The following is an 11,975-nucleotide window of genomic DNA, read 5'->3' on the forward strand; positions in this document are numbered from 1 at the left end:
AAGTTTATAAGTACGGTGACGTGAAAAATCCTGCCGTAAATCTGACACACAAAATTTGGAATTACCCCTTGTTTTCTGGTCAAGAAATCTGATTCATTAATGTCTTTTCTGGCTGACTGTCTGACTCATAAATATATATATATATATATTTTTTTTTCTGTATCCAATCTCTTTATATATAAACCCCTATCTCATTTCTTCCCTATCAGTGCAGTCCATCACTGAATCAGTTTTTGGGTTTGAGTTTTCTCTCTCTCAAATCCTTTCTTTGGAAATTTCTTAAAGAAAGAATCTGAGACAGAAAATTTTGTGTTCCTACATTCTTCTTCTTCTCTGTTTCTTTCCAAAATTGAGAAAAAAAAACAGAGTGTTTCTTATTTAAGAGAGATTTGGAATTTTTAATGCTTGATTTTTGGGTGATTAATTGAGTGAAATTAAAAGTGTGTTTTAATTATTTTACTCATTTTAAATCGCGGGGTTTCATCAATTTCTTTTCCATTCATCTGTATCTCTATAAATTCAGTGAACTGGTTTTGAGTTGTTACAAACATTAATTCTCGTTGAGTCATAGAATTAGAGTGCGTGTGTTTGAAGAATTCCAATTATATAAATTCACATCGCAGATTCCAAATGCCTTCTTCATAATCCCACTTCACATCTCTTCTGTGATTCTTCTCCTCCTCTGCTCTGTTCTCTTCCTGAATTTGCAGAGTGAGAGAATAACAAACAATGGCATCTGTAAATCTACTTCCGGAGACGTTTCAGGCAACAAGAGATGATATTCTGATTCAATTAAAGATGGTATTTGAAGCACTAAAATGGCCATTAATCATACCAATTCTCAAGATTATGCTCTTCTTTTGTTTGATTATGTCGGTAATGTTGTTCGTTGAGAGAGTTTATATGGGAATTGTTATCAGTTACATAACATTGTTTGGAAGAAAACCAGAAGTGAGATACAAGTTTGAGCCCATTAAAGATGATGAAGAATTAGGGAATTCCAATTATCCAATGGTTCTTGTTCAAATCCCAATGTACAATGAAGATAAGGTAATCTTCTTTACTTTTTATTTAATCAATCGATTCCTTTACAGATCATTATCATCAGCGCGGATTCAGCATAAACCACGAGCAATTGCGTATATCTCTAAAAGTGCTGATTCTGATTACAGGTTTATCAATTGTCGATTCGAGCTGCTTGCGGTCTATCATGGCCGTCGGATCGGATTATTATTCAAGTCTTGGATGATTCAACTGATCCTGCCATTATGGTTAGCTTCTTCATCCATTTTACACCACTTGATTATTTATTTTTTTCTCTCAATTTTAATATATTTATTTATTTACTTTAGTCAAAAAAAGTAATTAGTTACCTCCATGAGCCCATTAATGGAGAAGAAGAAGAGGAATTCTTCTTTTTTACCATCTTTAGATTCTGGCTCTGATTCAGATCCTTTCCATTAATACTCAATTTCTAGAAATTACTACTTTAATTGAGGGGCAAATAAAAGGAAACTGTTTTTATTTCTTTCTTGACAGAATTTATTTCCATACATGCTGAATTGAAAAAACAAGTAGGAAATTATTGACTCACAGTTAATGTTTTTTCTTTTTAGTAATTTATTTTGTGATATTATTAATTTGAGGTCATATTTTGTGATATTATTAATTTGAGGTCATATTTTGTGATATTATTAATTTGAGGTCATATTTTGTTGTGTTAAATAGGATTTGGTACAGTTGGAATGCCAAAGATGGGCAAGCAAAGGAATAAATATTAAATATGAAATCAGAGAAAATAGAGTTGGTTACAAAGCTGGTGCACTTAAGGAAGGAATGAAACATAGTTATGTTAAGCAATGTGATTATGTTGCTATTATGGATGCTGATTTCCAACCTCAGCCTGATTATCTTCACAAAACGATTCCTTATTTCGTCCATAACCCTCAAATTGGTCTTGTTCAAGGTCGTTGGAGATTTGGTAAGAACCTCATGCTTTAACTAACTTTTCTTTTTTTTTTCCACAAAAATAAAGAGGATGTCATTTTTCTTGTGCACTAACTAGTAGTCTTATTAATGAAAGCGGATTTTTGAAACTGACATCCCCATCCCCATCCCCACCTATAACGATACGATAAGTTCAGTTCCAATTGACACCGACAAATTCACGTTTCCTCGCAGCTTGTATAGTAATCTTAACCCAAATTCAGATTAATCTGGTGAAATTTTAAACATGTAAGATGAATAAGGCATATTTTTTTTTGCAGGATTTTCATTGGTTTTGGTTCCGATTGGAATTTTGCTACAATTATAGGAGGATTTCTTTTATTAAAAATGTATTTTTATTAACCCTAAAAATTGATCCAAATTTAATTTGTTAATTAAAATTAAGACATAAGCGAATAATTAGGGAGGAGTGTCGGTGGGCTTGATGGCTTCGCTGTTTTCTTTTGTAACTTCTTTCAAGAAAGTTGGCGTGATTTGCTGAATTGATAGGCCCCACTAGAGAATCCAACATCAGTGCGACACGTGCGACAGTTGGATAGGATAATCAATAGCTAGTACTAGTAGTAGTGCACACAGTTCGTTTGACTTAAAGTCAGATGCTAGTCCAACTCTTGTTAGTTAGTCTGACTCATAATTTTCAGATCTTAACCATCTAAGTAATCTGACTAAAACATGCCCATCTAGTTTTCTTTGATCGTTCAGATTTAGCCGTTGACGTGTATTGAACTCAGATTTTTCTTGATCGTTTATTAGAATTTAGATGCTGACGAGTTTTAAATTCCGATTGACATACACGTTAAAATTTCCTACTCAACTCCATTATTAGAATTTAGATACAAGTGATTTTGAGGAAGATCTGGGATATTAGCATCACTATGTCTCTCCCCCTCCATTATTAAATAGTAGTCCTCACCGACAGACCATTTGCTCCTCCTCTAAAGATGTTGTTAATTGATTGATGATTCTGCTGTCATTTCTCTGGATTACTGTCCTGATTTGAATTTGTTGCTACTCAATAGTAGTAGTAGTGTCCAAATGACTAATAAATAATTTCAGTGTAGGGTCTAATTAAACAATGATTTAACAGTGATTAGTATTTTAATCTGTGTTTGTTTTAACTTTTCTAACAGTGAATGCCGATGAGTGCTTGATGACAAGAATGCAAGAAATGTCATTGGATTATCATTTTAAGGTTGAGCAAGAAGTCGGTTCTTCGACCTACGCTTTCTTCGGTTTCAATGGAACTGCCGGTATCTGGAGAATTGCTGCTATCAATGAAGCTGGTGGTTGGAAGGATCGTACAACTGTTGAAGACATGGACCTTGCTGTCCGTGCTAGTTTGAAGGGTTGGAAATTCCTTTACCTTGGAAATGTGCAGGTATTATAACTCATTATGGCCAACATTATCACTGTTGTTTCTGTCATTTCAATAACGTTAAGTTGTGTACCCATCTCTAGTGCTACTTGGACCCGACAGGGGCACGCAGCAAAAAAGCGTCGGTTGTTCTTTCTGTTTTTACCATTTACCCCCGGTAACTAAGTAAATTTTTGCAAACTTACTGCTACAGGTAAAAAGTGAATTGCCAAGTACGTTCAAGGCTTTCAGATTTCAACAACATAGATGGTCATGTGGACCAGCTAATCTGTTCAGGAAAATGACAATGGAGATTGTCAGGAACAAGGTTAGTTTTTATTAAATTTTTTCCAGCTAATTCTCTTATTACAATATTGCATTAACTAATTAAGCTGGATTATTCTAATGCAACATAGTCTAATTACAATGTACCTATTGCAGAAAGTGACACTATGGAAGAAAGTTTACACACTCTACAGTTTCTTCCTTGTTCGAAAGGTCGTTGCTCACATCGTCACGTTTATTTTGTACTGTCTTGTAATTCCTGCAACCGTTTTCATTCCTGAAGTCGAAATTCCAAAGTGGGCAGCTATTTATATTCCCTGCGTCATTACCATTCTTAATGCATTTGGAACACCAAGGTAAGTGTACTTTACTAGATAAATTGAACCAAAAGAACTTTACCCAATTCGGTGTTAATTTTTTGATTAATCTTTTTTGATTAAATATGCACAGGTCTGTGCATCTACTGGTTTTCTGGATCCTATTCGAGAATGTTATGTCAATGAACCGTACCAAGGCGACATTTATCGGTTTATTTGAAACCGGAGGCAGAGTAAACGAATGGGTTGTCACTGAGAAACTAGGAGATGTTAATAAAACCAAAACAGCAGCCGTTAATGCTAAACCAGCAGCAGTCAACAAGAAACCCAGATTCGCAAGAATCGGAGAAAGGTGCGTGTATATATATATGCTGCAATATGCAATCATGACATCCAGTTCTTGTTATGAGTTATGTTTCTTAATCTCTCTCATTTTGGATTGAATGCAGATTATTCATGTTAGAGCTTTGCGTTGGCATGTACCTATTCATCTGTGCCTGTTACGATCTGGCTTACGGGAAGAACCATTTCTTCATATACTTGTATGCACAAGCAGTTACTTTCTTCATCATGGGGTTCGGCTATGTCGGCACTATCATCCCTTCCTCTTAAAAAAGGCGATACGACATTATTATTCATCCGTCCAATTGGCGATATCGTCGTGTCACTAGTCGACAATCATAATCATCTGTAATCTCTCATCGCCATTGTCCCAACAAGACAGCAACAACAACATAAAGGAGCATTGTCATCTCTTTTTCGATTCTTTTTCTACTTCTAAAGCAAAATAGTTATTGGGACTTGATTAGTTCTGTTTGTCGTCTTTTTTTTTTTTTTTGGATAGAAGTTTTCTCGATGTTTAGGAATGGAAAACAAACAACAAGAAAGAAATTTTGAATTTGGATATTTATTATATATATGGGTTTGTGATCATCATCATTCATTTTGATTGTTTGCATAATTGTAAAAATCATCTGAATTCTTCTTCTTTTGCATGAATTTATCTATCAAAACAAAGAATACGACATAAATTTTTGGCCCCAAGAGAGAGCCCATAGCGCATGATTTGATAAGTCTGTAGATCCCTACAACATGTGGTCTATCTGGTTGTCCTTAACCAGTTGGCGGGCAGCCAAGATTATTGGGGAGGTATTGGAAAATGGACAAGAATGAACAAAAGTGACAACTAGCAGTCTTGACTTGGTCACTGCTTTAAACCAACGATTCAGCCATCGATACGGTATGCCGACAATCTGTATCGGGGTTGTTGCCGACAGTCTTTGCTGTGGAATTAGCACCCAAATCATACCCGCAGCCATTGTATGGTTCGCATTCTCCTCCGGCAATTCCGAATTCATCAACCTCCTCAGAATTTATAGGACCGGGCTGGATTTTATTCTCAGATGCATCTTTTAAAGAAAAAGACTACTCCATCAGATGCATTTCTCCTTTACTCAACCGACCTAAAGAAATTTGTTAACCTTGCGGCTAGATCGGGATGGGCCACCTTGGCTCTTCAAGCAGAAGCCCAGGAATTGGTGGTGTAAGCTAACTGGCCCAAGAATTCGTGGTGTAAGCATGAAGATCTAACTATTTTGCTGACAAGTGACAACTCTTATCTAAACTTGTAGGTTTCCATATTTTGTTTATTTTGATTTTCTGCTCCGTTTGTTTTCTTTCTATAGTTTGGGTTTCCTAATTTAGTTAGATCTCTAAGCTATATAAGCTTCTCTGTAGAAGTGAGTTTTTTTTTATCAGAATTTCAAGGTGCTTGATCCCCAATCAAAAGATTAGAGTCTTTATTTATCTGTTTTAGTATTAGCACCCTAACAGAAGAAAAGAGAAGGTATGCAAGCTCAACAATCTCCATCTTCTGCTATTCAAGGTGCTGGTACTTGTGTTGAAAAGAAGCTCGAAAGTCTAGCCTCGATGATTGCGGGAGTAAGGTCAGATGAAAGAGAGTTACAGCTTGAGGCGACTAGACAGTTTCGGAAACTACTATCAGTGGAACGAAGTCCTCCGATCGACGAAGTTATTCAATCGGGTGTTGTTCCTAAATCTGTGGAATTTCTAACGAGAGAAGATTACCCACAGCTACAGTTTGAGGCAGTTTGGGCTCTCACAAACATTGCATCGGGAACTTCAGATAATGTTAGGGTTGTAATTGAGAGTGGAGCAGTTCCTAATTTTGTCAGACTTCTTAGATCTCCAGGTGATGATGTTCGCGAACTGGCTGTCTGGGCACTTGGGAATTTGCGGGTGATTCCCCCCAATGTCGAGATCTTGTTCTCGGAGAAGGGGCTTTGATACCGTTGCTTCAACAGTTGAATGAGCATGCCAAACTTTCTATGCTTAGACGTGCCACATGGACTTTGTTAAACTTCTGTAGGGGCAAGCCTCAGCCTCCTTTTGAACAGACAAGAGCTGTTCTACCAGCGCTCCAGCGTCTCAGTCATTCAACAGATGAAAAAGTCCTGACATATGCTTGTTAGGCCTTATCATATTTGTCTCATGGTCATGGTGGTATAAATGACAGAATCCAGGCTGTTATTGAAGCTAATTTCTGTCCACGTCTTGTGGAGCTTCTAATGCATCCTTCCCCTTCAGTGGTCATCCCCGCGCTCCGCACTGTTGGAAATATTTGTACTGGTAATGATATGCAGACACAGATCATTATGAACCAGCAATTACTTCCTTGCCTTCCGAACTTGCTTACGAAAAATCACAAGGAAAGCATCAAGAAGGAAGCATGCTGGACCATTTCAAACTATTAGATGTGTATATAATCTGCACTAAAACTGTGGATCTTATCTGCACCAAAGATGTGTATATAGTCTGCACCGTCAGTCCATGTATAGTCCAAGTCTTCAGGAATATGCTTATTGAACCTGTTGTAAGTCCGAGTCCTATGCATCTTTGGTTATTGTAACAAGCCCTGTAAACTCGTTCTATCTGTTAGGTCTTTCATTCCTTGTAACTTGTATAAATACTTAATGTAGAACAATCTGTAGTGTGTGTGAATGATTAATAAAATCAATTCCTTAGAATCTTTGATGGTATCAGCTTGATCCATCCTAGGACCTATCAGTTTGAATCTCAGTTTTCTCTCAAAAACCTTGGTCGCTTGCAATATTTCTTGGGCCTTGAGGTATCACGTTCTCCCAAAGGTATTTTACTTTGTCAACGCAAATATATTCTTGACATTGTGACTGACTGTGGTCTTTTGGGAGCTAAGCCTTCTCCTTCTCCAATGGAGCAACATCTTAAACTACTGCCATCCTCTGGTGATCCTCTATCTGATCCCAGTATTTATCGACGTCTCATAGGTCGTCTCTTGTATCTTCAGGTAACACGTCCTGATATCACATTTTCTGTTAATTATTTAAGTCAATTCATGCAACAACCATGCTCTGGTCATTTGGCTGCTGCACATCGTATTGTTCGTTATCTTAAAGGTACCGTTAGTCATGGTATGTTTTTATCTGCCTCAAGCTCTTTGTCTCTCTCGGGTTACACCGATTCTGATTGGGCAGGCTGCCCTACAACTCGTCGATCAACGACAGGTTATTTTATGATGTTAGGGGACAACCGTATTTCTTGGAAGTCCAAGAAGCAACCAACAATATCTCTTTCTTCTGCTGAAGCAGAATATCGTGCTCTTGCACGACTTACTTCTGAACTGCAATGGTTGCATTATCTTTTCACTGATCTTCGTATCACTATTCCAAAACCTATTCCCATTTATTGCGATAATCAAGCTGCCATTCATATTTCTGCTAATCCTGTTTTTCACGAACGAACTAAACATATTGAAATAGATTGCTATTTCGTACGTGACAAACTCCTTTCTGGTCTAATCAAACCTACTTATCTACCGTCAACATTACAATTAGCTGATATTTTCACAAAGCCGCTGGGAGTGGATCATTTTCTTCGCCTTTCTAGCAAGTTGGGTCTTCGTGCAGATGGTCCTCAGCCTCCAACTTGAGGGGGGTATTAGATGTGTATATAATCTGCACTAAAACTGTGGATCTTATCTGCACCAAAGATGTGTATATAGTCTGCACCGTCAGTCCATGTATAGTCCAAGTCTTCAGGAATATGCTTATTGAACCTGTTGTAAGTCCGAGTCCTATGCATCTTTGATTATTGTAACAAGCCATGTAAACTCGTTCTATCTGTTAGGTCTTCCATTCCTTGTAACTTGTATAAATACTTAATGTAGAACAATCTGTAGTGTGTGTGAGAGATTAATAAAATCAATTCCTTAGAATCTTTGACAAACACTACAGCCGGGAACACGGATCAGATACAGGCTGTCATTGCAGCTGAAATTATAGGCCCTCTGGTACATCTGCTTCAAACTGCTGAATTTGATATAAAGAAAGACGCTGCATGGGCTATCTCTAATGCTGTTGATGGTGGCACCGATGAACAAATCAAGTATCTGGTGGGCAAGGGTTGCATCAGACCACTGTGTGATCTCCTCGTTTGTCCCGACTCAGGAATTGTCACAGTGTGTTTAAAAGGTTTAGAGAATATCTTAAGGGTTGGGGAAACTGAGAAGAACTTAGGTACCACTGGTGGTGTAAATGTATGTGCACAGTTGATTGATGAAGCTGAAGGGTTAGATAAGATTAAAAATCTAAAGAGTCATGACAACACAGAGATTAATGAGAAGGCAGCGAAGATTGTTGAGACTTACTGGATGGAAGATGATTGCCTTCTGATGACGCAGCAGCTGCTGCTGGCCCATCTGGGTTCCAGTTTGGAGGGCCAGTTTGGAAGAAGTTGAGAACATGGTTTTATCCATCTTTGTAGTATGAAGCATACGAATGTTTTCTTTTCTTCCAACAGTTTACAATCTTTTTATTTTCTTGCGAGTTCATGTGTATATTTTTTTTTAATTATGTTTTATGAATAACCATCACCTGGTTTACAAGATAACTAATCCACAGTTGTCTCACAACTGAGTTCACGAAAATAAAGTTTTGCAACCAAAATGTTGATTCAATGAGGATGATATGCGTGACATTCCATTATATCACTCCAAAATGTTGATGTTTGTGTTGTTTTTTCTGTCCAGGTTTTATCCGGTCATGAGGTTTTGTTGACAACGTTTTAGCGAGGCTAGTTACTTAGCATGTTGGTTATCTAAGGATTCTATTCAGAACTTTTTAGCGAGGCTTGTAACTACTGAAAATCCAGTAACACACCCAAATAAGAAACGAAACTGATCTAAGACAGGATAAGAGTTTTGGATCGGAAATTCTTTTTTGATTAACCACTCCAAGTAGTGAAAAATATAAGTTCTTGAATACAAGAAAACCCTAATTTCTCGTTCTAAGAAAAGCTCTCCCTCTCTAAAGAATCCGCCCCTCCATACATTGTCCAAGGACCCCTATTTATAGACCAATCGACCCTAATGGCGTACAACTCAGTTTACTTCGTCTGGATCTCGTGGAGATGCTTTATACTTCATCCAGATCATTTTCCATAAAGTTTTCCCCTTTCTTTCGCTGACAACTTTGGGTGTTTTTCGGGATAGCTGTATCTTTTCTTACTCCATAATTTACTGGCTTCACCAATTATCTTTTCAGGCAAGTAACCTTATTTCGCCAACCTTTATTTCGTGGCTAGTGTCTTGTTGGGTACTCCAATTTGATTCGTTTGTGTTTTAGATTCCTTATGCGAGATACTTCGTTTTAGGATGCTTCCTCTTCGTGCTTCGTGTTATTAGTTGGTGGCGAGGTAATTCTGACATTTGATTTGACAAGTCACTGACCGGGATCTTTGAGTGAGATTCTTCAGTCCTATTTCGTGTCTTCCTGTGCGGCCACGTGGTGAGCCTATTTTGTGTACCTACATTTTGCCTTTTCTTATTTCGTTTGAATTATACGAGAATGGAATAATAACCGGCTGAGATGCATTGGCTGCCACGTTTTCAACCCCTGGTTTCCACGGGACCATGTTCTTTTGGTAACCGGTTATTGCCGGTCAAGTTTCCTCGAACGTGCCGACAACTTGTTTTGCCGGTAATCTTCCACTTACTATAAATATCTCGATTTAACCCTAGTTTGGGTTTCTTCTTCCTTCTCTTTTCTGTGAAGTCAAACCATTATTTCTTCTGCTCCTGTCTCTGCCTTTGTTATCACCTTTCTTTTCTCTCAACTTTCTCACTTTCCCCTATCTTATTATGGATCCAAAGAATGCCTCAACACCTCGTTCAAAACCTTTGATGAATTCCACGCAGACTTCCAGAAGCTGGGTTTGTCTTTAACTCCTGCCGTCGACTCCTCTGTAACTCCTCCCGTCTCTGCGATTACCAACATGGAGCTGAACTATAGATGGATTCTGTCTGATATTTGGTCTGCAGACAAGCTGATCATCACCGTTGGTCAATTAAGATCCGGGTTATCCTTTCCTCTCTACAACCCTTCAAACCCTGTTTTCCTTGAGATTTTGAATAAGCTCCAGTGTGGGTTCTTCCAGCTTTCTGGTAATGTAATTCGCATTTCCAACGAGTTTGCAATTCGCTCGGGAAACCACACTTCGCAGGTTCCGTCAATAGCTGTGGAATTTGATCCTCGCGACTACAATGCAAACTCCTTCGCGGCTACTTATTCCGCTAGGTTTACAAGCACTAGAAAGTATTAGGAGTGGGGTATTGAGCTCATCCGGAAGACTATCTCGGCCTCATCCAAAGCTCTTTCTTTAGACGTGGATCCTCTCAAACTGGAACAAGACGAAGACTAGGCGATGCTCCCTTTGGTGGTAGGGGCCCCTTTTATCCGGTGTGTTGACGAGAAAGGAGTTCCTCGTGAGGGTCATCTTCCTCAGCATTTTTATCTCCCTGGTTGATATCCTTGGAAGCTTAGATGGTTCATGCCCGCTGAGGTATTGTCTTGCTTCTTAGGCCTCTCTCTTGTTTTTGGGCTTTGTTTGTTCTCACACCTCTTTTCCTTTTATTTAGTACAAGATGCCTATTGCTGGTCTTCTCAACGATCGCAAGGAAAGGAATGTTACAATCGAACCTTATTCTCGTAAATAGGTATCCACTTCGCTCATCACTCTCTTTTCTGTGATTAATCTCTAACCCATTTTTCTTCGTAGGGTGATACTCTCCTTGCTAAACAATCTTCTTCCGAGCCAACTGGTGGACGAAAAAGACGTGACCCTGCTTCGCCCTCCCCTTCAAATCAGGTGTCTTTACTTTGTCGAAATTGTCATTTCTCGTGTTATGATCATGCCGTTTATCAATCGTATTGATCTTGCTATTTCGCAGACTTCATCTTCCCATGTCCTTCCTTCTGGCGAGCCCAAGAGAAAGCGTAGGACCTTGGGTCTGGCTAGTTTGACCGTGGTTAGGAGCTCTGTTGCTGTTCCAAGTCAACCTACTCTTCCCAAGCACCAATCTTCCTAGCCTCTTACAACTTCTTCTTCCAAGCTTGCTGATTCTCCTATTCCTCCTCCTTTGGTGGTTCATGTTGAAGAATCCCCTGAAAAGACTTCCCCTTATGATAAAGGTAAGCAAAGGGTCTCGTCTGTCTCATCTAATCCCCTTTATGATCCTGCAATTAAGTTTCTGCAAGATATTTACCACAAGGCTCGCGAAGATCCAGCCATGAGATCTCGTGCTCTTGAATCTCTGGTGACTTTTAGCGCTGACGACTTTGTTTCTCAAGATGCATCCGCATTGTTGAATGCCTCTATGAATTTGTCTCTCCAACAACATTCTGCCTTAATAAACCTGGTGAGTATTTTATGCTCTTTCAATTATGCCTTATCCTCATTCCGAGATACATTTTTAGTTTCCGGTCCTTCGATTCGCAGGAAGTCAATCGTCACATGACCAGCCTCGTGGAGATTAGACTTATTCGCGAGAAAGCAAAGAAGGATGATGCTCAAATCAAGTCCTTGACGAAGGAGCTTAGAGAGGATAAGGAGTATTCCAGCAAGCAAGATAAGAAGATGGAGAAACTTCAAAGTAAGTTTCTTCCCCTTGCAGATTC

General features: G+C 38.7%; 1 protein-coding gene and 1 pseudogene across 1 annotated transcript; both read left to right on the forward strand.

The window, feature by feature from the left end:
• Positions 1-202: 202 nt before the first annotated feature.
• LOC113308060 (glucomannan 4-beta-mannosyltransferase 9-like) lies at positions 203-4,906 on the forward strand. Its single transcript, XM_026556532.1, has 8 exons — positions 203-1,050; positions 1,173-1,271; positions 1,729-1,981; positions 3,138-3,385; positions 3,576-3,689; positions 3,803-4,002; positions 4,097-4,315; positions 4,413-4,906. The coding sequence occupies exons 1-8, from the start codon at positions 730-732 to the stop codon at positions 4,573-4,575; spliced, it is 1,617 nt and encodes a 538-aa protein (XP_026412317.1). The 5' UTR covers positions 203-729; the 3' UTR covers positions 4,576-4,906.
• A 149-nt stretch (positions 4,907-5,055) lies between these two features.
• On the forward strand, positions 5,056-8,758 carry LOC113311838 (annotated as a pseudogene).
• The last annotated feature ends 3,217 nt before the right edge of the window (positions 8,759-11,975 follow it).

This window comes from Papaver somniferum, chromosome 9 (genome assembly GCF_003573695.1).
Source record: "Papaver somniferum cultivar HN1 chromosome 9, ASM357369v1, whole genome shotgun sequence".
In the NCBI taxonomy this organism is placed as follows: Eukaryota; Viridiplantae; Streptophyta; class Magnoliopsida; order Ranunculales; family Papaveraceae; genus Papaver; species Papaver somniferum.